Source organism: Haemaphysalis longicornis, unplaced genomic scaffold (assembly GCF_048455015.1).
Source record: "Haemaphysalis longicornis isolate Haplotype H1 unplaced genomic scaffold, Haemaphysalis longicornis Haplotype H1 scaffold_8, whole genome shotgun sequence".
In the NCBI taxonomy this organism is placed as follows: Eukaryota; Metazoa; Arthropoda; class Arachnida; order Ixodida; family Ixodidae; genus Haemaphysalis; species Haemaphysalis longicornis.
Genome location: NW_027526445.1, coordinates 44,886,867 through 44,913,010, shown reverse-complemented (window position 1 = coordinate 44,913,010; position 26,144 = coordinate 44,886,867). Strand labels below are relative to the sequence as shown.

General features: G+C 48.9%; 1 protein-coding gene across 2 annotated transcripts; it reads left to right on the top strand.

The window, feature by feature from the left end:
* The first annotated feature begins 7 nt into the window (after positions 1 to 7).
* On the top strand, positions 8 to 24,491 carry Eif5 (eukaryotic translation initiation factor 5). 2 transcript variants are annotated; one of them, XM_077680456.1, is made up of 10 exons: positions 8 to 166; positions 515 to 639; positions 11,422 to 11,566; positions 14,138 to 14,202; positions 15,011 to 15,704; positions 15,850 to 16,224; positions 16,407 to 16,688; positions 20,801 to 21,118; positions 21,498 to 21,755; positions 23,452 to 24,491. In XM_077680456.1, the coding sequence occupies exons 5-10, from the start codon at positions 15,630 to 15,632 to the stop codon at positions 23,587 to 23,589; spliced, it is 1,446 nt and encodes a 481-aa protein (XP_077536582.1). In that variant the 5' UTR covers positions 8 to 166; positions 515 to 639; positions 11,422 to 11,566; positions 14,138 to 14,202; positions 15,011 to 15,629; the 3' UTR covers positions 23,590 to 24,491. The 2 variants fall into 2 exon arrangements, with proteins under 2 accessions (XP_077536582.1, XP_077536583.1); XM_077680457.1 differs by lacking the exon at positions 8 to 166 and adding an exon at positions 250 to 433.
* Positions 24,492 to 26,144: the final 1,653 nt, after the last annotated feature.

Sequence of the window (26,144 nt, the reverse complement as noted above, 5' to 3'; positions counted from 1 at the left end):
AATTCTTTCGCAAACGCGAGCGGCGAGTCGTTTGTATTTTTCATGTTCGGCTGCTGCCTTCTCTTTCTTTTTCGTCGGCGAAATGAGACACATCCGGGAACCGTGAGCTCCATTGCAGATGCGTCGTTCGTCGCCCGCTGCTGCGCTGCAGACTTGCCGATTGCGGGTACGTGGATTGTTATGTTCGCTCGCTATCGCTGCCTTTTTGCCCGATTTCGTGGGCCTTCCGTTCAGCCGCCGCGCAGCTTTGGCTTTCACCGTTCGTATCGGCCGCACTTCCGAGACGACAGCGGGGTCCCCCATTTTTTTTTGTTGCGCGTGTCTCGCGCCAGTGTCATCAGCCGTCTCGAGTTATGGCACGACGACGGGGTCGGATGCCTTTAGATGGTGCTGCGATTTGGCCCCCGTCCGTCTAGTTTTCTCTTCACCGCAGGTGTCTACGCTAGCGTCGATCGCTTCCCAATCTCGCCTCTAATTTATTGTGTTCTCTTTCTTTCCGGTTCCGCGGCGGCAGACGTCGGTGGAAGAGGTCCACCTCAGTCGTCACCATTTCTCCGGGGATTGAACATCGACCGTGTTTCTCAGCACACAACAGCACTGGTCAACAGTTTTATATGACGTCTTTATTTTGGTGGATCGGTGAGTGAACGTTTTTTAACCTTTCGCAACCCCGTTGCGTGACGGGGGGCGACTGGGGAACCTTTCGATGTGGCACTGGCTACTACTGCTGGCAGCCTGGCGAAGGCGGCCGCGATCGCCGCTACTCAGCTGTCGTGGCAGTAATGTTTTCTTCATTCCGTTTCTGTTTCACTTCTGTTGTTTCTCGCCTCGATTCCGATGATGTGGTACAGCAGGCGCGGCGCGAATACGCAACATACGTTAGGCCTAGACGTCTTCTCCTGCCGTAAGGCGCCCGGGGGTGTCCGTCCGCGAGTCTCTTGACACGGAACGGTGCAAAAACGGGCAACGTCTTCTAACCCCCGCAAAACAAGAAAAAAAGTTCTGCGCTGTCGACCGATTCGAGGGACCGTGTAGCCTCCTCCTCCCCCCAAACTCTCTCTCGAGGCTCGGCGGCGGGTTCACGTACTCGTCTGGGGCGAAAACACCCCGCGCGACGTTTTGTGACGCAATCGTGCCGACCGCGGTTCTGAACCCCTCACCCCACGAGCTCGTGGCGAGCACGTTGTCCCAGTCGCGCACTGACAGGGCTTCCCGTGGGACTGTCTCGGGTTGTAGGCCTAACATGTGACCGTCGAGTAGTCCGTACGGTCGCGTCGGTGCGGTTTCGGCCTGTTAACTCCAAGGATTGTCGGCCTAAACTGGCGAGAAAAAATCCCGACACCGCGTCCATTTCCGAATTTTAATATTCGGTCGCCGTGCCTGTGCGTGTTTTTTTTTTTTTTCCGACTGCGAAGAGCGGTTTGTGGAAGCGGGAAGCTACGTGGCGAATGTTTGTTATTTGCCGCTGGCCCTGTCCGCGATATCTTGTGTATTTTTGTCCCTCAGGCCGTTCGCCGTCTTGTCAAGATCTCCCTCTCGCGGGGCGTTCTGTTGTGTTGGCTGCGTTATGCATTTTAATCAGCTCCCCTCGGTCGGCCCAGCTTCTTTTTTCTATTTTTTCCATCTCGCGCGAGTTGTTTGTGCGCGTACCGCATCGCCCGTGGACCGACTGATGACGGTCGTCTTTTCTTTTTCTTTTTTTTAGTCGTTGTCGCAGGAGGCGTTTGGTGGTAGGTCGTTTCACCCCGCATAGCAGCTGACCGGTCGTTTAACAAACAGCCTGGTTGCGTCTGTTTTGGTTGCTCAGAGGTCCGCACAAAGATTTTTGGTGTGCACGACACCTTGATTACCAGCTACATTAGAATCCCTGTTAAAAGTGATGTATCAGTCAGCAGGCAAAAAATGTTTTTCCACGTGATTCGAGCCTTAACTTTGGGAAATTTGTCGTACTAGCTTTGTAGGTGTGACGCCATGGATTCACTATTTTCTGGCGGAAATGTACACCTCACCTACTAACTTTGTTGAATAAGGTGCCATACTACACAGAATTTCACCCACATTCGTGTTTTAAAGATTGTATGTGTTATAAAATTCTACGTCCCGTGCCTTTGCACAGACTAGGTGTAGTGCCGGCATGTTTTTGTGTTCAAGTTGACCGAGTGAAATCGGAGAAATGGGACGGCTGCCGGAGTGGGTATGTGGTCACGTATGCAGTGACGAATATAAAGGATTTGTGGAAACTGTGGGGTTGGCTTGTTGGGGGTGCATTGATTTTTTTTTTTTACTTTTGCGACTCGTCAGCTGATGGGTGAACATATCGACTCCACTGCACCTGCTAAGCGTGCTGTCCTCTCGTTTGGTAGGCCTTTTTAATAAAGCCAGCTGGCACTGTCCAGTTGTCTAAATTATGTTAACGTACTGCGCAGACTCTTGGCCTCTCAGCCTCTCTCCATTAGCAGCAGGAGGTATTTTGATTGGCTTTTACTGTACTTTCCGGTGTATAAGTCGCCTTTTTTTTTCTGAAATTTTCGTTGGTGCGTCTTATCCACCGCAACAGTGTACTTTTGCCGCACTTTCTCACGAACTGATCCTTGGTGAGTTTACCCGATTAACAAGTGCGTTTTGTTCACCGGTGCGTCTTATATACTGGTGCGACTTATATGCTTTTTTTTTTCGGTAAAAATGTCGTTTTGAGGGGGGTGCGACTTCTACAAAAGTGCGACTTATAGGCCGGAAAATACGGTAATGTGTGTTGCATAGGATTGAGGTGGAGTAATTGTAACACATTCAGTCTGCACATCGCATTCCTTAGTGTCCACTGGATGTTTTTTGCTGAATGCACCCAGAAGTTGCGAGTTCTTAAGGACTAATTTTTCTGTCCTGGTTTTCTGAGAGAGAGAGAAAAAAAACGGTGTTTCCTAGTATGCAAGCGAATTCTAGGAAGTGCGGTCTTGTTGCAGGGCCTAGGCTGTTTATTTATGCCCAAGTAACCAGCTGTGCTCATTTTCGCTCGGCGCCTGAAAGAGCAATCAAAAAAGTTGCATCAGATTGGCGGTTACATTGTTGTTGGCTCGTTCCAAGTTATTCAGCCAGTTTACTTTCATTACGTTCATTTTACTCTTGAGAAAAAGTGAAAATAGCCACATTCGGGCATGATTCAGTGATTTTAGCTATCATGGCACCCCTGGGAGATTGCACAAGGACACATACAAGATTGCTAGTGCACGCACAAAGTTGTACTAAGCGAAAATAGGTCTGATAACCACGGAAGCAAGTCAACACTGTGATAGCATGATGTCACTGCTGTAGGGAATGAGGTGGGCATGAAGTATGTGTGGTGTTTTATTTTTATTTTGAGTGTTAAAAGAAACATTTGCTGCCTCATAGGAAACTAGGAGGGCGCATACGACGCACTACACAGTAGCACATGCCACCCCTCACAAAAAAAAAGGAAACAATGGGTATGGTTTCTTGAAGTTCATCATTGTTTCGTCGTGCCAGTTAGGTCTAATGTATACTAAAGGGAGTGCTTCCAAGGTTAGAAACGAACTATCTGTTTCTGAAGCCGTGGCAGTTGGATTCAAGGAGTCATATACCGCGGTGGCTCAGTGGCTAAGGCGTTGCGCTGCTGAGCACGAGGACGCGGGGTCGGTTTCCGGCCGCGGCGGCCGCTTTTCTGACGGAGGCGAAAAGCAAAAACGCCCGTGTGTACGAGATTTCGGCGCACGTTAGAGATCCCCAGGTGGTCAAAATTAATCCGGAGCCCTCCACTATATGGCGTGCCTCATCGCCTGCGTTGCGTTGGCGCGTTAAACCCTACAATCAATCAAATCAATGTATTCAAGGAATCAGTGGCGTGGGCAGGGCATGTTCATGAATAGAAAGCAAAGGACGATCGGAAAAGGAACGGAAAGAAAGCCTACCTTCAAGCAACGACCATGCTTAGGCCAAATTATTCCAGCCCCACCGATGCCATTGGTGTGTCTAGCTTGCCAATATCTACAGCAATTTCGTCTGTGCATAGAGCAGCGAGAAGGCCTTTCATGCGAACATAACCGCCCACCTGGGTGGTAAACAAAATGTCTGCATTTTTCTTGCCATTACAAATCAAAGGAGTCCATTAACTGGGGAAGTGCAAAGTTCTTAAGGCTTGGTGTTTGTGTGTATGCGTGCACCTGATGAACTGATATGCCGTCTGCTTCGTGTGGAGGCAAGTTTTCGAGGAGCTTGGGAAAGCTTGTTGCAGCTTTAACTCGTGCTTCGTGCGCCAGTATTGAGCAGAGTATTTGATGCGAGGTACTACTGTTGCAAGTTCAGGATCTGTGGGGGGGAGCTGTGCCCATGAGATCTTGCGCTTGACCCCATACGTCACGGCCACATAGGCTCTAAACTTTGGGTAGTTTCAGAGTTAAGTTGACCTGTCTATTTCGTTGCTTCTACTCTGGGAATTTTCGATCCCGGTTTTATTCAGCAGAAACATTTCTTTTCACTTGCCCTGTCTGGAAAGCTTGTGAGAGAATTTTCGCTTGATACGTGTTGTGGTGTTGCACGTTGCTAAGGAGGAAATGTTGAAAACAGCTGAGGGCCGATATAGCAGAACTTACGATTGGGTAGCCGGGAGAGTTACGGTCCAATCATTGGCTTCTTCAGCACACATTAAAGATCCCCAGGTGGCCGAAATTAATCCGGAGCCCTATACCACGGCGTGCCTCATCGCCTGTGTAGTGTCGGCGCATTGAACCTCATAATCAATCAATCAAATCAACCAATCATTTACTTCGGGCAGTTACTCTCACGAGTAATGATTCCGTGTTCGGGTGTACGTCAGTGTGTTGGGGAGTGGTACGGTGATGAAAAATAGGTTGGCGGCACTTTCAATGTGGCTAGCGGATTTTCAGGCCCAAGATTCTATACTCTGCTTGCCCAGTGCGGTAATCATGCTTTGCAATTCGTGCCCCCAGTTACTTGGCAAAGGCAACGTCATCAGCAAATCTGAGGTTACTGAAGTATTCTCCGTTAATTAACCCTTATGCCCCCACAGGTTCCCAATCCAATGTTCTGAATACCTCTTGTTGTAGACATGCTGTGAATAACATTGGAGAGATTGTGCCGCCTTGTCTGACGTCCTTCTCTTCACTTCAGTGTCCTTTAAAAGCAGAAGTGGGGAATTTTTATTCTAAAGTAACAGCGAAAAAATTACCTGACGCAGCAGCGCCCTGTATTGATTCGGCAGCTGCGTCAGAGGGGAATCCAATTAGCAAGGCAGCTGTTCTCGTACCTGTAGAAGCAGTTACGAGGGCTGGGGAGAGGGATCCACGTCAGCACTGCTCGTCCGTCTGTGGAAGTTAGAAATTCCTTCTGCCTTTTGTGGTTTAGGGGCATTGTACGGCAGAGACCTTCGACGTGACATATAAGCAATCGCTTTACAGATGTGTGTACAGTCTCGTGTGATGCTGTGACGACCTCGAAGACTCAACTCTAAATTCGTTACCTTCCTGACGCGAGCTGCCAAAGCTGCAGTTCCTGGACTGCCTTTTGCTGCGCGACGTTATTGACACTTGGTTTTTAATCTGCTCGCATTGTGCCTGCTCTTGCACAGCTGGCATCATTTATCCCCCCCGCTAGCATTTGCTTTGTCCAGAGGCGTTGAATGCGGTTATGGGTGTCTCACATTTGTTGCCCCGGGCGGCTTCCATTGTTGTTGAACTGACGTTGATGGAAAGCCTTGTACGCACAGGCTCAAAAACGGCGCGCGCAAACGGCATATCTGATTGTCCTTTTTTTTTTTTTTTTTTCCCAATAGTATTCTGTTGTGGTTAATGAAGTGATGCCTTTATTACGTGCGTCTTGGGGCCGTTTGAGGGCAGAATGGCGCAAATATTATCTTGGAGGCTCGAACATATTTAAAAAAGAGATGGGGTGGCTGCGGCTTAGGACTTGCGCTTGGAGCTGTTGTGAAGTTGTCGAGGGATAGCATGGTCATTCCCTCCCCCCCCCCCCCTTCCGGCATTTTTTGGATAAATAGGGTAGGCTAAAGTTATAGGCGCAATGATAAATACTCTGTACTCTTTTTCTGATTTCATGGCTTGCGCTTGCTGTAACCGCACGGAAAGATGTTTACAGAATGGCCGAGTTGCACATGCACCGCAAAAGGGGCTGGTGGGGTCTCGCTGTGTCTTTGCAGAGGTATCACCAGAGCAGGGTAGGCTGCTTAAACTCCCAGCTGCCACGTCTGTGTGTCTCGAGGTGATGAAACGAAAAATGTTTCCAAATGCAACATGTGCAGGGGCGGAACGGCTGCGCCAATTGCGCCATTTTGATAACAATTTCACGTTTTTGAGCCAATCTGCACCAAAAGCATGAAATTCGTTTAAATTGCGCCACGTTGTGCCGAAATGGCTGCCTAGGCATACAGCTTCTCAGTTTCGCTAACTCTTAGCAAAGAATAAACGCATTGGCAACGTTGAGTTTTGTAATACCCCTGCTACACTAGGGTCCAAATGTCATTTGAACCAAATGTCATTTGACTCAAATGCCAAGTTGTGCTGCTACACTAGGTTTTCAAATGCCATTTGGCTCAAATGACACTCGAGCCAAATGAGCACCGAGAGAGACATTTAAGATTTCAAATGCCATTTCCAGCACTCTCGGACGCAGCGTCTTCGATCGGCAATAAAAAATATAATGCTTCCGTACGTAAAACAAACAAAATATTTTTGTTTCTTCAACTTTGTTCACTGTTTATTTACTTAAAATACGAAATCAACATATTTAATTTTCATACTCAAAACCAGTTGGTCAGTTGCAAAAAAAAAAAAAAACAACGCAAGGTAGCCATAAACTGGTGTCTCTTCTAATTTGATATCATTTTACTGCCTCGGACTGCTCCTAAGTTTGATTGTTGTATTAGTGTACGAAAACGAAACGGGGCAGCAGCGCCACTACAGCACAGCGAGCAGTTGTGAAAGCTTTTAAATGCCATCGAAGTTGTAGTGTAGCACAGCGGATTCTAAATGGCATTTGAAGCAACCCATTCGAGTCAAATGACATTTGGTTCAAATGACATTTGGACCCTAGTGTAGCAGGGGTATAAGTCATCCAATCCAATCCAGTTGCGCAGGCGGACAGCTGATGCTTTCATACGCAGACCATAGCCTATGCCAGCTATGTGTCTTCTAGTTCCCTATACCTACGCCGAAACTGAACTCTCTTTAATGTGTGTTGCAACTTCTTTCAGCACAGGTACCCCTGTATTGTTAAACACAGGAAAAGGGCTGACGTGTGATAGCGGCCACTGAGCGCACCTATGTGGGTTATCGTTGTCAGCCCAGTTTTGATAAGCATCTTCAGCTATCTGCTCGGAAGCACGTGTTATTGCACTGTTGGTGCTGCTGATAGCTTCCGGTGGTATTGAAAGTTTTTTCGTACTCGTATTATTGTAGCCAGATGCTGTCCAGGTGGAAGACCTATTTGTTATGCAATTACGTTAGGGCCGGCCATTTATAAGGGCAGGTTCTTTTAACTCGTTCTTTACACGTAGAGGGCATGTAGAGTACACGTAGAGGGCACGTACTTGAGCTGATAGTACTTTAAAGTACAAATAGAACTATCATTGGCAGCTTTTATATCGTTCTCTTTTTTTGTTTTCTTTTGTTCTTTCAACTTGATCTTTGTGAACTCGGTTATGCAGAATTTGTTGGTCACGGTTGCAGGACCTTGTCCTCCGAAGCTAAAGCGTGTCTGAACCTGCTTTAAATCGTTTGCACATCTTTCATAACTAAGCTGCTCCAAATGTGGGATTTAGTGCTCCAAAATTAAAGTATATTTTTACTGTAATTTGAATTTTCCTCTTCCAGAACCAAGATTTTCGTCCTCCGAAAATTGCTCCAACGAATCTAATGTTTGATGTTGCACTCCTGTATATTGTGCAAAAGGGATCTTGGTTCTGGCAAAAAATGAAAGTTGTTGGGAGTGCAAACGCTATCGTTAGTGCCCCTCAGTTAAGGATCAAAAGCTGATTGATATTCGTAAATTTTGTCCGAAATTGACGCACTGACTGAATTGCTGGGATAATCGACCTTGTGCGCCATTTGGTTTGGCTTGATCTGTATCTTCTGATGTCTCTGGCTATGTCGTGAAAATCGGGGTGTGTACAAGTGGAGTGATGAAAGGAATCGAGCGAGTCTGCGAAATATTTCTGGAATTGTGTGCCAGACATTTACTGGTACTGAGATGGCAAAAGGGGATTTAAGGGGGGGGGTAAAACGTATTGCATGAAACGAGGGGGGGGGGGGGGCACAGAAATTAACTGGTGGTGCATGTGTATGTACTAACGGTGGCACAATGCACGGCTAAGAGCAGGGCCTGCAGCAGTGTGTGGCAGTCGCAAGTGTGAATGGGAGAGGGAAAGAGGCCTCGGGATCCTGTGTATGTAAACACAGGCAAGCACCACGCACTCCTGGCTACATGATCGTGTTTCCTCAGCGTGTGAACGACACCCGAAGCTACTACTTCCTGCCTGTTGCTGCTACAGAGCGGGAGTGGTTCTTTGTCTTTTCTTTCCTTGCTGTCTGGTGAGCGGCTGGTGTCATTGTCTTACCCAGGCAGCTTTTTCTGGCTGTAATATCTCGGATGCTTAGTTAAAGAGCGAGTAAGGGGATGTGCAAGAGTTCTAAGCGCCGTTTTCTTCATGGTGGCTTTACTCTTGTTCCTTATGTCTGAGAACAGGAGTTTTTAGGGGCCGCGTGAAAGTGCAGATGTGTGCATGCGTGGGGACTCCCTGTGAGGTGGTGTTTGTCAGAAGTGACTGTCGGCAGAGTTTACCTTATGCTTCCACCGTTTTTCCTTAATGACTTACAGCGGCAGCAACCACAAGCGCTTGAGTACTACTTCACCTCTGTGCCGTCAGATGACAGGCTAAGGAGCTTGCTCTACGCTTGCCCCTGTTTTGCTCCAAGAGCAGGGGGTCAACCACGGACCGGTTTTTGATGTTCTTGGCCTGTAGGGAGTTTTGCAACCGGTGTATTCTTGGGTTTGTTTGTTTTCGGGAAAAACTCGATTTTGCCCTTCTTTTTTTTTTTTTTTTTTTTGTACTGCCTGTGAACATCTTTCAGAAGAATTGGTTTGAACCCGATTTTCTCCCCAAATGGACCCATTTCAACGTAGTGATCTGCCTAATCGCGGGCTGACAGTCCGCTGTTCTCAACAAGCACTTGCAGGAAGCAACCCCACAAACGCAGCTTTTAAGCACATTGAGTTTTGGCATGGCTCTATCGCTCGCTACCGCAGGCTGGCAAATGGTGCACTGACATTGTTGTGCCTATAGCTAGTGGAGGCTAGGATGTCGAGAGAACTTTTTTCTGGCTGAGGTACGCTCAACAATTGTACAGGTCTTGAATGGAGGCCGTGTTGCCCATGCAGATAATGTATATAAACAAGGGTGTGTAAAAAATCATTGATCAGCTTTTAATGAATAAAACATTTCATTTCTTAAGGAGTTATCAGTGCTCTTTACAGTCATCATTACTGATTAATTTCCAAAAACGCATCAAATTTCCGAGAGTACTTGCTACATAGAAAACCCTGGTGTCTCTCGATTACCAACTTGAAACCGACACCAATTTAAATGCATTTGGAGTTAAAAAACTCGTGATAACTTCATTAAAACAGTGTACAGTAGCCGACTGATTCTTTTTTTTTTTTTTTTTTTTTTTTGGACTTCAAAAATTTGGACTTGCTGAATACTACTGACTTTCCCGAGGAACCCCGCCAGTTGTCCCATATTAGTAATGGGTCATGGGATTTTTCGGACGGCTCTTTTATTCGGACTATTTTTCCTTCCCCTCCAAGTCCAAAAAATCTGTTGGCTACTGTATTACAGTCTACGCCCGTTACAACGGACCCTCTGAATCCGGAAAAAAACGTCCGCTGTAGCCGAAGTATGCAGTATCCGACGGGGGAGGGGGCGGGGGGGGGGGGGCTATGAGCCCTACAGTGGGTACTTTGGCCGATATTGCATGCATAGTCCATACACTTTGTTCTTTCTACACGCCTGCAGCACCTCTGCACAGTGTTCACGCGAGGGAAAGAATCGCGTAAACACCGTTTCCAAAACTTAGCACCGGCACTTCGAAAAGGCCTAGCACATGTGGTCAAGCGTGTAAAGACGCAAGATGAGCTGAGCAAATAACGCAAGAATATAACTAGGCGCAATTATAAACCAGCTATAAAACATCAGTCGTGCCCATCAGCATTAGCTAGGCTCTTTTAAATCCCCTCACGACGAGGCAGGTTTTCCCGAAACCGTTCGTCAAACAAATCGGATCGCTGCCTGACGTTCCCTCAAGGTAGATTCCACATTTTTAGCGATTTTATTCTGGTCATTGAAACAGATGTAATGAAATAATCTGATGACGGTCAGCTGTAAAATCGAAAGTTAGACCAGTTGGACTGCGCACGGTTACCGGCAGATTGCACACAATGGGGAACAACCCCTAGTTGAGGCATTTCTTACCTTTTTCACCGAACGTAACGGGAACGATGCATGCGTGGGAATAATAAAAGCCGAACTTCACTGAACCCGAGTTTTTTATTACATAAAAAAACTGACGAGGGCAGACTCGCCTCCGAGTGCACCACTTCGAGTATTCGATTGCCCTGTTTTCAATCTCACCGGAGTCACGTTTATCGGCAGCGGCCTTGTTCTTGACGGTACAGCGGACACTGTGCTTAGACAGGCTTGTACTTCTGGCGATGTCAGCCTGTTTTTCCTCGTGTTCAACAGCGTTAATTACGCTTAATTTATCCGACAGTGAAATCAGCTACCCTGCCGCTCATGCCGCTGGTCGCACAAAAAAAAAGCCACTGGCTTGGCTTGGCTGCGCCAATGACCTGGCTGCAAGCAATGTTGCCAGTTTTCTTGCCAAAATAAACGAAAAAGCACACCGGGCGTCGGCCCCGCGGAAGTCCGCTATAAACGTTCAGTCGAAACAATTTTCGCCTAAAATTTAGTCTGTTGTAGCCGATAGTCTGCTCTAGCCGGGTCCGTTGTGAGCGGAGTGGACTCCATTTAAAATGCATGGGTACCAGACAAACCAACAGAAATGGTCTGTTGTAACCGAAAGTCCGTTGTTGCCGGATCCGCTGTAACGAGCGTAGACTGTACGTAGTACGTTTGTAGATTTAACCCCCCCCAAAAAAAAACCCGAATTTCAGAATGGTCCTACAAAAAAACTGATTTCTTCTTGATTATTAGTCTGAAAAATAGCGCCCGATTTTTACCCACCGACTTAAAAAAAAACGACTATAAAACCCGAAAATGAACAGCCCTATGTACACTGAGCAACGCTGGCTGTTGGGGTATCCTGCGCGGGCGTAACAGTGTCGTTCTCCCCACTCTCCCCCCTGGTGGTGTTTGTGCAGAATTCTTGGGACGAGGCAATCCAGCGAACTACCGGCAACAGATAGAGCCTAGCAGCAGCACCCTTGAGCCGGACAGGTTTATGCATTTCCGGGGGACCCTGACCACCACCACTGCCGGCCGTCTTCACGATAAACGAGAAGACAGGTATGTGGCCGCCTCTCCTCCTTCTCCTTTCCTCCTCCTCCTCTTCTCACTCTCGTTGTGGCAGGAGCGACCACGGAGAGGGCCACTACGACTAGCGTCACTAAATGAGCTTCGCTTAAGAGTAGTGCCACTTCGTGCACCCACCCGGCAGCATCTGGGGGCCATTTTGTTTCTGGCTTGCAGTGTTGCCATCTCTCCCAACGAAACCACCGCCGGTTGTGACGGGCAGAGTGTGACCGGCCGCTCTAGTTAGTGTCTGCGCAGCAGAGAGAAAGAGAGAGAGAGGAGAGCCGCCCAGAAACAAAATGGCTGCGCCCATATGTAAACAAATATCACTTGGTGCCGACCGACCAATGAAAATTCCAGCGGCACATAACAATCAGAAAAGAGTGCCGATACTCCAAAAGCCTTTATTTACTGACGCTAACTGAGACTGTGTAGGAGTCGTGGCATGCCAGAGTGGTTGTGGTAGTGAATACGTTGGCCGGGCAGTTTATGAATGCCCACACAGGCCTGGCTTTTAGTGGTAACAGAGGCGCACAATGCTAAGATAGTTCTGTTGGCAACCTTTAATGGACGCTGAAGGGAACGTCAGTCTTTTCTTTGTGGCTGTATTGTGTACTCCAGTGTAGCCGAGCCCAGGGCTGTGGTGTTTTTTTGCTAAAGCTTGGAAAGTAAAATTGCCTGGTGCTTTTACAGGTACTGGGAGTGAGGTTGCACTTTTTCACCCCCACGATTTTGATTTGGTACCACCCCTCCAAAGTCGTTGATTTTCAAGTAGTTTCCAGTTGATATAGACCTGTTGTTTGCTAAGGCGCAGTTTCTGTGTGTGCAGAGCAGGCTCCCGTTAAATGCCACACTGCCGGCAAGTGTAATAATTGGAATGGCTTTAGGAAACTCCAAAAACAGGCTTCTCGCTCTTGAGATTTTTATCAGGTAAGGAGATTAGAGGGAGAGAGATTGTGAATAGCTTTTCAGCTATTGGTTTCAGCCGAATGCCACCGTATTGTGCCGTTGCGCACGTGTGGAGTGTGTTGCCACTACATGCAGAACTAGTGCTCTTGTCGCACAACATTTCAGTGACAAGCCAGGCGCTCATTGTTACGCTCTTCTGTAGTTTTTAGTGCATGGATGGGAGGGTGGTGATAGCATACCTGCCAACTCTCCCGATTTACCCGGGAGACTCCCGATTTCTGCCTATTCTCCCGATTGTACGGGCACAGCCATAACTCTCCCGATAAACGCCCCCCCCCCCCCCCCCCTCTCTCGAAAACAAACAAAAACAAAAAAAGAACTGGTATGCAGTGCCGCCGCATTGCAATTGCCATCATGAGCTGCGTAGTTAGCTGAAGTCGGATGGGAATCCAAGCCGTTTGTGTGCACGGCGTGTACAAGCCTAATTTTGTTCACATGTGGTCCGGACAATGCGTTGAGGACTGAACGTAGTAACATTCTGCTTTTCACAGCTCTCTTGACATCGTAGCATCGTCGAAACTTAAGAAGAAGTATTTACAATGTTTCATGAAGTGTTATACTTCAGAATTCCCGTGTTTCGTACCGTCCAGGAAAGGCGAACAGTTCGGATTTTGGACGACTTGCGCATGCGACGTGAGTGTGGCCCACGGCGGTAAAGGAGACTTAAAACTGCATTTGGCGACTACTAAGTACCAAAACTTCCTTCGTGCCGCTGAGAAGCAGAGGACTGTGAGCAACTTATTTGGAAACAGCAATGAATATAGTGTTGTGCGTGTGGGGTGCCTTTTCACTGGATTTCTTATCAGTGTGAGTGATCACTTTGGGCCACATCGCATGTGCTGCATTAACCCCCCCCCCCTTACGCTGTGAACCTCCCGATTTTCGAAGTCCCAAGGTTGGCAGGTATGGTATCACGACGTGCGTGACGCAACGGTTAACAGAAGTTGATACGCTGCACCGGTAGCTTGACGTATTAACGTTACCACCAAATGGATGTCCTTCCTTCCGGTCTTGCTAGAAGCATTCAGACTCCAGGCAGTCAGTTCGTTAGTAAATGCTCCGGTATCAAGTTATCCAAGCATGGCACGATGTGGAGTATGTTAATTGGCGGAATTCACATAGCTTTCAGAAACTTTTTGTGTGTGATTCTGTATCAGTATTGTGCACTCTGCGGTCTTGGATTTTGCCTTGCTCTTGAATTGTGGGGTGTTCGAAGTCGTGCATTGTCATTACAATATGTTCCCCTTGACAGCTGTCTGAACTGTGGAGAATTTATGGTGTCATTTTTTACCTGTATGTCGTGATGGCATTTAAATGAGCACTTTAAAGGAACCCTTGCAGAGTGGCACTTGCTGTAGCGGCTGCCGTGATAGAGAATCGCCTGGCATCATATTGACGGTTGAGGCTCATGAGATGCACGTGCACAAACTTGGGTTGGCCGCCCGCAGCCACATTTTTGCCGCCATGTTTGAGCATAAAATGAAATAGAACGAGCTAGGTTGAGTGGAGATTTCAGATGGGCACTTGCTCTGCTTGCTGTGCGTGGCTTTGTGATTGCATCTGATTTAACCTTTTTCTTGTTTCTCTCTCTTTCAGGAAAACAAACATACTTTGTAATGCAATTAACAGTTAACCTTCAGATCCTACCACGGAACAATTAGGTGAGCCCTCCGTTGATTTATATGCATGTGTGCTGCGAAATTTGAAAGTCAGTACTGCCGGACATTGGTTAGATCTGCTGGGTCAAACGTTGGCCTAACCTAACAAGACGGGAACGTACCAGTCGAGCATTTCCTAGATTTGAACATGAAACTACGCCTAGTTTGGTCCGAGGCGGAAAGCGTGTTTGTGAGATATCCTAATTGTAGAAACGAGAGAATCTGATTTAAGGTCGAGTCGTGATTTAAGGTCGAGTCGTTTTTTTTGTTTTTGTTTTTTTACTCCTTGCTACATCAGACGTATTGATAACAGGATTTTGTGCCACCTAACGAGCAGTGTATGCGTTGTTACACAAGTACATGCCTTGCTCGCAGCCGGCATGCCTGTTTGGCAATGTGAAATGGTGCCATGTGCTGTCTGATTTAGCCTTTTGGGAAGGTAGCCTTTGGACCTCACTTAACCTAAACGCATATCCTATGCCAGGGGCAGAGTCCGTGAGTGCTTCAATTTCGGAGCTGGGGCTTACAGGGGGTGTGTTGGTGGCATGCATTATCCAGTACTTGTAGTTTGCAAATACCAGTAAGCACAGGCACTGCTTGATTGCATGCTAATCGTGTGTGTAAATACTAATTTATTCTCTTCACTGTTTTTCTTCTCTTTTCTCTTTCCGTCCCCACATCCTCCACGCTCCATGGTCTCTCTCTCTCTCTCTCTCTCTCTCTCTCTCTCTCTCTCTCTCTCTCTCTCTCTCTCTCTCTCTCTCTCTCTCTCTCTCTCTCTCTCGTCTCCCTTCCGTGGTGCGCCACCCAGACTGTCCCCCGTAAAAGACCCCGCCAAAGATTGCAGCCGTTCCAGTCCTGACTTGTCTTTTCTCTCTCTCTCTTCTCTCTCTCTCTCGTAAGGATTCTCTCCCTGCCTTCTCTCTCTCCCCCCTCTGCTGTCCCCCCTCTGCTGGTGGACAGTGACCTCCCTGGCCGAAGCTGAAGCCCCCACTCTCGTCTAGTCTCTTCCGTGACGCTGCTTCCGTTCCGCACTGCCACGGTCTCCCCGCCCACTGGGGCACCTGCCGCTGAGTTGCGACCACCCCCACGGGCGATCGCCACCCTGCCGCCCTCGTCGCCCCGCTCTTTGAGCTCCCTCTCCCTCTCCACCCCTTCTTCCCTCTCTGCCTGACCAGCCGTCGTCGCTGGCTCACTTGTCGGCAACCCTGTCGGTCTCGTCGTCGTCGTGCGCTCTGTCGTTTGCCCGCCCCTCTCTCCCCCGGGTCGGAGGAGAAGTCCGTGCGCGCTCCCTCTGCCCTCGCTGCGGTCGTCAGGAGAGTGAGTGGTGGTCTGCCGTTGCTGGCTGCCTAGGCGCCTAGCCCCGTCGTTGTCCCGTCTCCCTTCTCCGTTTCCTCGCTGAGGCAGAGCCGCCAGCCACTACCACCACCATGGGGAGCGTCAACGTGAACCGTGGCCTGACGGACCAGTTCTACCGCTACAAGATGCCCAAGATCATTGCCAAGGTGAGTGGGTAGTGGGGCACTTGTGTTGAGGGAATTCAGTCTGTAGAGAAGGCATTTGCAAAATGCCCCGAAGGCTTCCTCTAAGCGTGGAGTCCCTGCCTCATTTTGTCGGAGCTGATGCCTCTGGCGCTGCTCGCCCCTGCAGGTGGAGGGCAAGGGCAACGGCATCAAGACGGTGCTGGTGAACATGTCGGAGGTGGCCAAGGCCCTGAACCGGCCGCCCACCTACCCGACCAAGTACTTTGGCTGCGAGCTGGGTGCCCAGACGCAGCTGGACGCCAAGAACGACCGCTACATCGTCAACGGAGCGCACGAGGCAGCCAAGCTGCAGGACATCCTGGACGGCTTCATCCGCCGCTACGTGCTGTGCGCCTCGTGCGACAACCCCGAGACGGTGCTGAGTGTGCTGCAGCGCAAGGGCGTGATCACCACGAAGTGCCGCGCCTGCGGCCACGCGGGCACCCTCGACGGCGCCCACAAGCTCAACACCTTCATCCTCAAGAACCCGCCGCCCGCCCAGGTTGGTGGTGTTGTTCCTTCGGGACGGGGGGAGGGGCTGTCTCTGGAAATTGGCGGTAACGGGGGTTCTTTGGAAAGATAAGCAATGCTATTGCTGGTCCTAGGTCTCAAAGCTTGCACCACGTGCTGCATGAACCTGGGTCTTGGATGATTGTCTGACTGGCTGGTCGGTTGGACGTGCAGGAAGGGCCCAAGGGATCCCAGGCGGCGGCTGTGGCTGCGGCCACGGCAGCGGCCACGGCAGCGGCTACGGCTGCGGAGGGTGGTGCTGCGTCCAAGAAGACCAGCAAGCGCCGGTCGCGGGACGAGCGCCGCTCCACCACCGACAACAACGGTGGTGGCAAGCTGCAGAACGGTGGAGCGGGCGAGGACGGTGCCCAGCAGGAGTTTGACGAGCCCCTGGAGGACGACTGGGGCGACGACGTCGACGACGACTGGGCCGAGGACACCAGCGAGGATGCCAAGGTGGGAAGAAGGAAGGGTCGCCAAGAGAAATCGCACGTTGAGGGTGAACGTTTGCAGGCATTGCATTTTTGCCACTCCGCCTGGCCTGCCGTCCACCAATTTTGATGTTGTCGGGGAAAGAAATAGTGGGTTGCCGCAGTGCAAATTGTGGCCACTTGTCCTGGTATTTTTTCTTGGCCTTAGCTGCGTGGTTGCGTATCCTGAAAGGCGCACGTGTTTTGCTTTTGAACGCCACATTTTATGGTTGCCAGTGGTTCTAGTAACTTATCTCTGCTTCTGAAAAAAAATTCAAAGCCCCCTTTATCTAAGAAGACAGGTGGTTGAAATGCGAAGCTTTCACCTATGCAACCTAAATCCGTCGGTCCAAAATCCAAACTGTGTTGGCAGAGTCCGAATGCGGCAGTTGGATAGACGGCGGCTTCATAACCCAAGACCTACGTTAGACTCCAACCACGCGGAGTTTTTTTTTTTTTTATTATTGAGGCGCTTGATATGCCTTCGCTTATCATTTTGTGAAACCCATTGCGTGAAGTTGTCTTTCCTGCAGTGCGTTGTGTAGTGCCATCGAGGCAGGGAAAGCTTTGCTTTAAAAGAATTTTCTTTTATAGGAATGGAAAAGAATGAAAGATAATTGTCCCCCAGAGTAGCAGTAACTACTGAATTTCGCACTGAATTTCTTCAGTGTTTAGTAAGCCTTAACAGTTGTTTTCCCTGTACCTTTCTGGTGTGATGAGACCCTTTGGAAGGCTGCAAGCTGTGGTCATTTGTTGTCCATTTTTATCTCCTTGCATCCCTAAATGGCACATCCCAAATTGGCAAGATGCGTATGAGAATGACATGTTCGCTGCGCCACTTCTCGTTTTGTCTTAATTGCCACATCACTTCACTTTGTATAACTGGTTTGACACCTTTCCCTCCAGATGCAGTGCTCCCACTCCTGCGCCAAATGCGCCAATTTGCGCCAAATGAGGTTTCCTGCGCCATCCTGATAAAAAAAACCACGATTTTGCAAGCAAGTGCGCCAAAAGTGTGCCAAAATTTGTGTCGCGCCAATTGCGTGCAGCCTGTTACAAGCACTACTTCGCAGTGGTCTCTAGACATGTATGACTAAATCGGGTTGATAACTTGAACTCCCTCGCACCCGTAATCGTGTTTTCCGCGGTGAGTTTGGTTGGCGCTGTCACTGTACCGCCGATACAGTGCTTTCGTCTAGCAAGTCATTGCAGCGCTGGCGTACCGCGGGTAAAAACTTTCCTTCTCGTTGTAGTTTCCAATAATTCCTGCTATAAACAATACGTAGTTTTAGGTGGCGTTTATTGCCGGCCCTCTCTGCTCCGAGAGCCAGCGGGAGCGCTGTTTCGTGGAATGCGTGACGCAGTCGGCTGCAAGCTCTCGCTTCGCTTGTTGGGCTCGCGGAGGGGACTGCCGCAAGTGAAGCGGGCCGTGAAAAACAGCCAGTCCCTCTGAAGCACGAACCTCATGGAGCGTTTTCTGCTTGTGAAAACTCGCCGCGTAAGCACCCGCACGCTGCGCGCGGCGCGGCAACATGGCGGCGGCTTCGGCCGCGAAGTGGTGTGGGGAGCTCGAGCGACCACTTTTAAGCGCTATCTAAAACACCGCTCAAGGCGCGCACGAAGTTGCTTGTGTGGTAAAGGAGCTTATAATGTGGGCGAAATCGGTACTATAAAACATCATCCGCGTCGCTAGTGAAAACGTCCATGCAATACCTGCCAGGGTGGTAAGCCTAAAAACCACTGATGAGCCAGCCGGCCGTGACCGAGCTGTCTCGAGCGCTTCAAAACCGCCGCCATGAGGCACGCGCCTCCCCATTGGCGCAAGTTGCCAGGCTCCTCCCACTGCCGCGCGCGACGCGCGTCATTTTTTGAGCGTGGTAGAAACTGCCGCGTGCGGGCGTGAAAAAATCGCACGCGCAATGCCGACGCGCACGAATCGCATGTAAAAATGCTCTGTGCGCATTTCTCGTGCACATTTCCAGCTAGCTTGGAAATGTGCACGAGGACTGATAGCAAGCGCCTGCATCTAATAAAATGAAAAGGTAAAACACAAGGGCTTGCCTCAACAATTAATAAACTAGAAAAGAGGCGCGAGAGCCGCGTTTTTTTTTTTTTTTGCTAGGCAGGTTTGTCGAAGCCTTTCAATATTCATTATCGTGTTGCAGGTTGTCTTTTATCCACACCAGAAAGGAACTAAATATCTTGCAAATTATGTTTTGTTGCATTTTTGCTATTGCGTAGATACTTAGGGGATTTAATTGCATCAAACTTCTGGCGACTTCTAGCGACTGTTTCGAAATAAGTGGAAAAAAAAATCCCATTGCCCCAGGAATGACAGGTTGGGCTTTTATAAAGAGCCAAATATGGCTACTTTTTCTTGTGGTTGTAGAACTTTTCTTTATTGGCTATTTCGCTATTCTTGGGCTATTGGGAGAGCTGACTGTGAAAGCTATTTTTAATGCATGTTCGAGCCTGCCAACTATGAAGCGGTTTCAGTGACTCCTTGAAAAAAAGATTTCCCCTAGTAGGGACAAGAAGACCATTATTCTTGTGCTGTGCCGTCCATTTGTGATCGCATGTGGGAAAAGCACCTTGAAGCGCATTCCATGACGACCTCCACATCAATTACTGGACGATACTGGTCAATTTTTAGTGTTGAGAGATGCTTTGGACACATCTAGCAGTTGATGTTTAGTTGCTCCAAGGTGCTCCAAAACTGGTATTTAGGTGCTCCAAATTGCTCCAAAATTAATAATTTGCTGATACAAAAATAGCACCAAATCACCGTTCATCAGTGGCACCACTGCAGATGTGTGTAACAGTTGGCACTGACTGTGCTGGCAAGGCTGTGTAGTAAGCTAGTATGCCGTTGGAGACATCTCCTCCATTCAAACCATCCCGTTGGAAAGCCTGTACTAATAGGATTACCATGCCTTAGAAAGAAAATTAACGGGGCAGTTGGGTCTTTGGGGCCAAAAAGCAGTAAAGACAAGCATTTTCTCAAAAATGGCATTTTTGGCCTCCACAGCCATTTTTCTATCAGTGTCTAAATTTCCCCATCAAAAGGCACCATATTTTGTTATTATATTATAATAGCATTTTAAAGTGCACTCTACAGCTCAGTTAGCGCAGAATTTGATAATGGAACAGCACTTTTCTTGCAATGCAAAGCTAGCATTTCATCCTCAGATATCTTGGCACCCAGAGCAGGTACAACTTTCATTCTTTTTGCTTCTGATACCGAAATACGTGGAGGAACGTGGAGGAGAAAAAAAATGTTGGAAACAAATTTTTCAAATGAAGGCTTTGGAAAATTATTATTGTGTTCAATTGGCACCACCTGCGAGCCATTTCTGGCAGAGCGCGGGAGAAGTGAAGTTCCCTGTGTTGTAAAACGACCAAAAATAGCTGAATCAAAAAAGTTCTTCCTATGTTGTATTCTTTAGTCATTTGCCTGCCTAGCCATGTGGTAATTGCCATTCTGTATGGAGTGGTTATCTTGTAACCGTGACCCAAAATAATGGCAATTAATCATTAATTCAAAATATAATCAACTTACAAAAAAATCTAATGGCAGATTTGAAATCAGCACAAAAAGCTCTATAACGCAGTGCAGTTTGATTAAAATTGGTTGGTAAATAAAAAAAAGCTCTAAGACCAGTCTGCCCCCTTAATGGAAAATTCATTGGTTTATGTTCAGTAATTGGTGGTTACCTCATCTCTCTTCCCCTCAAACTTGAGGCGCAGACCAGTGCGCAAACCTTGCTGTGTCATTAGAAACCCCCAACATGGTATTTCTCACAGGCCCTTCGCACACCATGCCAACTGTGCTTTTCTGTTGATCTGAGGGGTCACACTTACTCACTTCAGCGGCATTGGCTGCCAGTTGCCTCTTTTATTGTTGAACACTACTGGCGCTTCGTGTTGACCACTGCTGGCGTTTCGTTGCTGTCATTCCTATTTCATCTTCTTGCGTGCCTACTAGGCCCAGCACTCGCTTCTCTCTCCATTTTATGCTGGGCATCAGGAGCGTCAAAAGCGAGAGGCAGAGAGAAGCAACTGGGAAGGCAGTGCCGCTGAGCGCACAAATCTGTGCAGGCGCGTCGGCTGGAGGCCCTGACGGCGGGCGCCAAGGGGCTGATGCTGGACGACGACCTGGAGAAGACCGAGCAGGAGCGCATGGACATCTTCTACAACTACGTCAAGGGGCACCTGTCCAACGGAGGCCTGGACGCCAAGGAGGTGGTGGGCGAGGCGGAGCGGCTGGAGGTTCGCGACAAGGCCCCCCTGGTGCTGTGCGAGCTGCTCTTCAACGAGAGCATCCTGGGGCAGGTGGCCTCCCAGAGGCCCCTGCTGCTGCGCTTCACCCACGGCAACCACCGGGCACAGCGATACCTCCTCGGGGGCATCGAGCAGGTACAAATCTCTACTTCCTTGGGGGTGACGGCCCGGTGTTCCTCAGGGCTGCGTGCTGGTTCGAGTGCTGTTCGTTGTCGGTCTTTTGAGCAAGTAGAGTAAAATCTGATGAGGCTTTTTTTGGCAACATTTAGTGAGAGCAGCAATGGCCCGGCATGCCCTAAGGCTGCGCGCTGGCTCCAATGGTGTTTGTTGTCGGCCTCTTGAAAGAAAAGTAAAATATGAGGCGGCGTAAAGGAGTGTAAGCGAACTGCTGTTCGCGATGAATTTTTCTGCAATGCATTTCTTCCAAGTCTATCTGTCGCCTAAGGGGATGGCATGCGTGCTCTGTGTTTCCCAAGAGAATTGAGATGTGCCCCCAAACTCGTCCTTGTCGCAGGTGGTGAAGGAGCACAGCACGGCGCTCCTTCCGCGGGTGCCGCACTTGCTGAAGCTGCTGTACGACCAGGACATAGTGGAGGAGGAGGTTCTGCTGGACTGGTCCAAGCGCGTTTCCAAGAAGTACGTCAGCAAGGAGGTGGCCCAGGAGATCCACGACCGGGCCCGGCCTTTCATCAAGTGGCTCCAGGAGGCTGAGGAGGAGGAGAGCTCCTCCGAGGACGGAGACGGGGACGACTCCCAGGACGAGAACGTCGAGGCGAGTGCTCCCCTCTTCCTCGACATTGTTCTTGTCACGAAAGATTGTTGTCCCTCATCTGCATTGCATGTCCTGCCAGACTTCATTCTTGCTTTATTTCAACTCGAATGTCTTCCATTCGAGTTTGTTTTGTAATTTACACTGCTTTTATGTATTCCGAAGTAGCGCCTGGAAACATTTGGGAGTGGCTTCATCCTGTGGCAGATATACACGTGGTGATGATAATAGGGGTAAATAGTCTATTCATGTGGAAAATTGGGTGTGTTGCTACATGATCTGAAAAGAAGTATGACAGAGGTCACCTGGACAGGAGCAAAACTGTGAGGATTGGGCTGATCTTATGTTGCCTCTGTCCTTGTCCTTTTTGGCTCTGGTTTTTGGATGGTGATTGGGCATCGTAGAAGCACATAGCATTAATGAAAACATTTTATTGGTGAAACTGCCTTAGTTCTGCACGAAATCTTCCGCTTGAACAATCTCGCCGGCTGAGACGGCACGCACTTCTCCACATTGTGTGGCGAGTCTGAGCAGCTGAGAAGCGCTGGACTAGTGCGAGTGCATTAATCACTTCGGAGGTTGTGGGCAAAGGATCGTCGTTGCTTCTCGCGTCATGCCCCCCTTCACTTGCACTCTGTCTGACGTCGGCAATGTAGTCTTCCAAACTCTCTCGTGGTCTCCGATCGAACAAACTCTCTGACACTTTCGAGGCATTTGGTGTTTGATATATTAATTGTTGCTGGTATTTTTGTTCGGTATAAGCGTAGTTTTCTTTATACATTCTCACTAGAACTATACTGTGTGCAGAAATAGTTCGATATAAAGAATAATTCGATGTAAACGGGTTCGATGTAGTTGGGTTCAGCTGTACTGCATCTGGGGCCGAATTCTCTAAAACGACGGGGCGTCGCTTTGAAACGGCGGGGTGGCGCCATTGAAACGCATGTGTTGTGGGGTTGTGGGCGTCGCTTTGAGGAAGGTGTTCTCCTAGTAAGTGCCGCAGAAAAGCATTGTGGCAAGAGCGCGAAGCGACGCCGACTGCCCCCCATCGTTTCACTTGTCGCTTCGTGCCCTTGCCACAATGCTTTTCTGCGGCACTTACTAGGAGAACACCTTCCTCAAAGCGACGCCCACAACCCCACAACACATGCGTTTCAATGGCGCCTCCCCGCCGTTTCAAAGCGACGCCTGTTTTTTAGAGAATTCGGCCCCTGGAAGCGTTGTGAAAGCTAGGTTATTGCCAGGCCAAAGGGGCACTGCATGATTTGCTGATTGCAGCGGATATGCCTTCCGTTTGTTTTGCTTTTGCAGTTTTCTTTTTATAGTGGTCAACGAGTGCATTCGCTGCTACAACTGAAATGAAAACCAGCAAATTAGCCGCTACACCTCTGTAATAATGGCGTAATTCAAGCGGCCAAACAACGCAGCAAGTCCAGGAAAAAGAGAATTTTCTCGAGCATGTTTGGAAGCTATCCAATGGGCATAGAGCAGTAATTTTTGGCCGTGGTACTTTGTGACCTCCTACTCTTTAATAAGTACTGGATGTGTCCGTTGGGTACGTTCCGAAAGCATTTAGGATTTAGAAAAGAAGTTGAGGTTGCGGGGCCCCTTTAATCGGAACGAGGAGTGGGCTTGCAAGTGTGCGAGCGTGCCCGTCATTGCCAGAGCCCTCCCTGAACTGTGTTGTCGTCGCATGCAGGTGGTCTACTCGGACCGCCACATCAGCTCCAGCATCCAGGAGCTGAAAGAACAGCCCAAGGCTCCTCCAGCCGCTGCCGCCGCTGCTACCAAGGCTAAGGGTGCCGACGAAGACGACATTGACATCGATGCCATCTAGGGCAGCTGCCACCACCTTCTTCTTCCTCCTCTTTTTTTCCCCCCTGAGTGCCCCCCTCTTCCCTCCCCCCAGCTGAGCAGTGTGTGTGTGTGAGGCTAACGACGCGTCCCCTTAGCGGGCTGGCTCTATCCCCGTCTCCTCCTCCTCCTCTTATCCGTCTTCTCCGCGCACTTTCTTCCATCGCTCGTGCCGTTTCCAATTGTCGTGTCACGACATTTGCGCGCTTTCTCCATTTTTTTTTTCCGTCTACCTTTGCACCTTTCGTCCGTGGACTGTGTGGAGAAGCGTTTGTCCTCCGTCTGGTGTACTCTTTTTTTTTTTTCTCTCTCTCTCTCTTAGATCGCAGCGGGAGTAAAGACAAGGCAAAACTCGAGCAGCTCTGTTTTACAGCACCATTCACCCCGCGTGACCTGGATGCTTTGATGAAGGGGAGGGCATGTAGCGATTGGCTGTGACCAAGGTCTTAAAGCGCCCTTTTTTGTTGGAGGGGCAGCAAAAAGTGGAGAAGGCGAAATGCGGGGTCTAAGGCAAAATTTAACAAGTTCGCAGACCTTGGTATGTTTGAGGTCTCAGCAAGATCGGCGTTCCAAAGGGGTGGCTATTGATGGACTTAGAAAATGTCTGGGGAGAACGGAGGGTAAAAGACTAGAAAAAAAGTTTTTGATTGGATGCTGTTGTATTGGACTTGTTTATTTCTGCTTATCTGTGCAGTGTTTTTGAAAGTGGATTTTTTATTTGGTGTATTTTTTGCTCCAAGTGTTTTTTGAATGACCAAGTTGATAAGTGCTGCAACGCTGTCCGTGCAATTGCAAAAAAAAAAGTCTTCTTTCCTCGTCCCCTAGGTAAAATTCTGTATGTGGTATGGAGAATTTCATGTTACAAATAAAAATTTATTCACACCACTTGTGTCTTGTTTGCACCTGTGACCAGATTATGGGACGATCTCTTGTAGAAAAGTAATTCAACACGAGGCAGCTGTCCAGTGTGGGGAGTCTCTTAGTTCTGGCTTTGACTAGGTAGCTTGCTTGGATGGGGCTCTTCATTAATGAACGAGGCTTAATGTAGGTTACCGTCTGAGTTTCTTGGCCCATAGGCCCCATGCATAAAAATGTGGCCCTGCGATTGGTCCACTGTTTGGATTTTTCTCGTACAGTGGCGCCATCTATTGCTGACAAAGTTAAACCATACAACGCGGGTTGCCATTTGACGACCTTTGCGAAAAATGGTATTTGGGTGCTTACGTAAATTCGTTGTGCAGAAGCAGCCCAACGTGTTCAACCACGCAAGCGTTTTATATGCTATGCATCTGAACCAAGAGCAGTAAAAAAAATGCGACCGTGTGTCAGCGGAATGCGTTGTCGCCTGCGCGTCATCGGCGGTCTTCCGGTATGGTCCGGTGGCAAAAAAAGTTAGAAATTCGCTTCGACGGCTTTACTCTAGCTTTAAAGGATTATTCACTTGATTAACTACTGGATTAGTTTTGGCATTCAGTGTGATGTAGGCCGAGCGAAAAGTGCAAATTTAGTACTTCAGGGCCCCTATTCTCGACTGCACAAATTCCCAGGGAAACGGAATTTGCCTGAAGTCTTTTCTGATTGGCTTTCAGTTTTGGTCGTGCGTGCGCTTGACAAAGTGGTTGCGTTCGCTTTCGTCATTTTGACGTTTCAATACGTTTACTGTCAACAGTTCGAAAGTTTGCCTTATTTCTCTTTACTGAAAGCACAATTTTTGGCCGGAAATGAAAAACTACACTAAATGCACCGGACATGACAATGTAGGCCTGTCTATGCTATTCAACAATACTGCTTGTAATACACGCCCCCTCTGTGATTGGCTGAGAAGGCGTGACGTAATTTAATCAGTTGGCGGGAACGATGACGTCACACATTGGCAACTTCAGCCTGCGTAAAAGTGACGTAATGTTATGTAACAGCTTGAAAATGGCGGCTGCTATTGCCGCGAAATGTCGGGGAATTTGCAGCAGGCGCAGTTTCGCATGACGCACGGTTTAAAGCATGTTTTCTACCTAAAGAAATAGTTTCAACTGTTTCCAAGTCGGCGATAACGGAGCATACAAATAACGTGCAGCATTTTCCAGGGCGGGCCGCGGTGCCGCTCGCGTCGGCGGCTGCGGCGCAGCCGTAGTGGGGGCTTGTCTGCGCGGCATGGATAACGTCACCACGGCGACTCTCCTCCCGCTTGGGAAGCAGGATCCGTCCCTACACATCCTCAACATCTACAGTTCTTCCAAACTGCCTAACCTAACTTACGCTGATGTGTTTACCAAAGCCCTTACAGTGGCAGACAGGGAGCCGCTTGTCATTGTAGGGGACTTTAATGCCCCTAGTCCTCACTGGGGTTACCGTAAGGAGGAACGGCGTGGTAGAAAGTTGGCGGAACTTATTTCCACCTTGGGCCTCACTATCCAAACGGACCCCGCACACCCAACCTGCGTTGGCAACTCTAACTCGGGACACTGTCCTGATCTCGCACTTACCAAGCACATCAGGCATGCATGCAGAATGGCTCAACACCGATGAAACCCTCGGCATCGA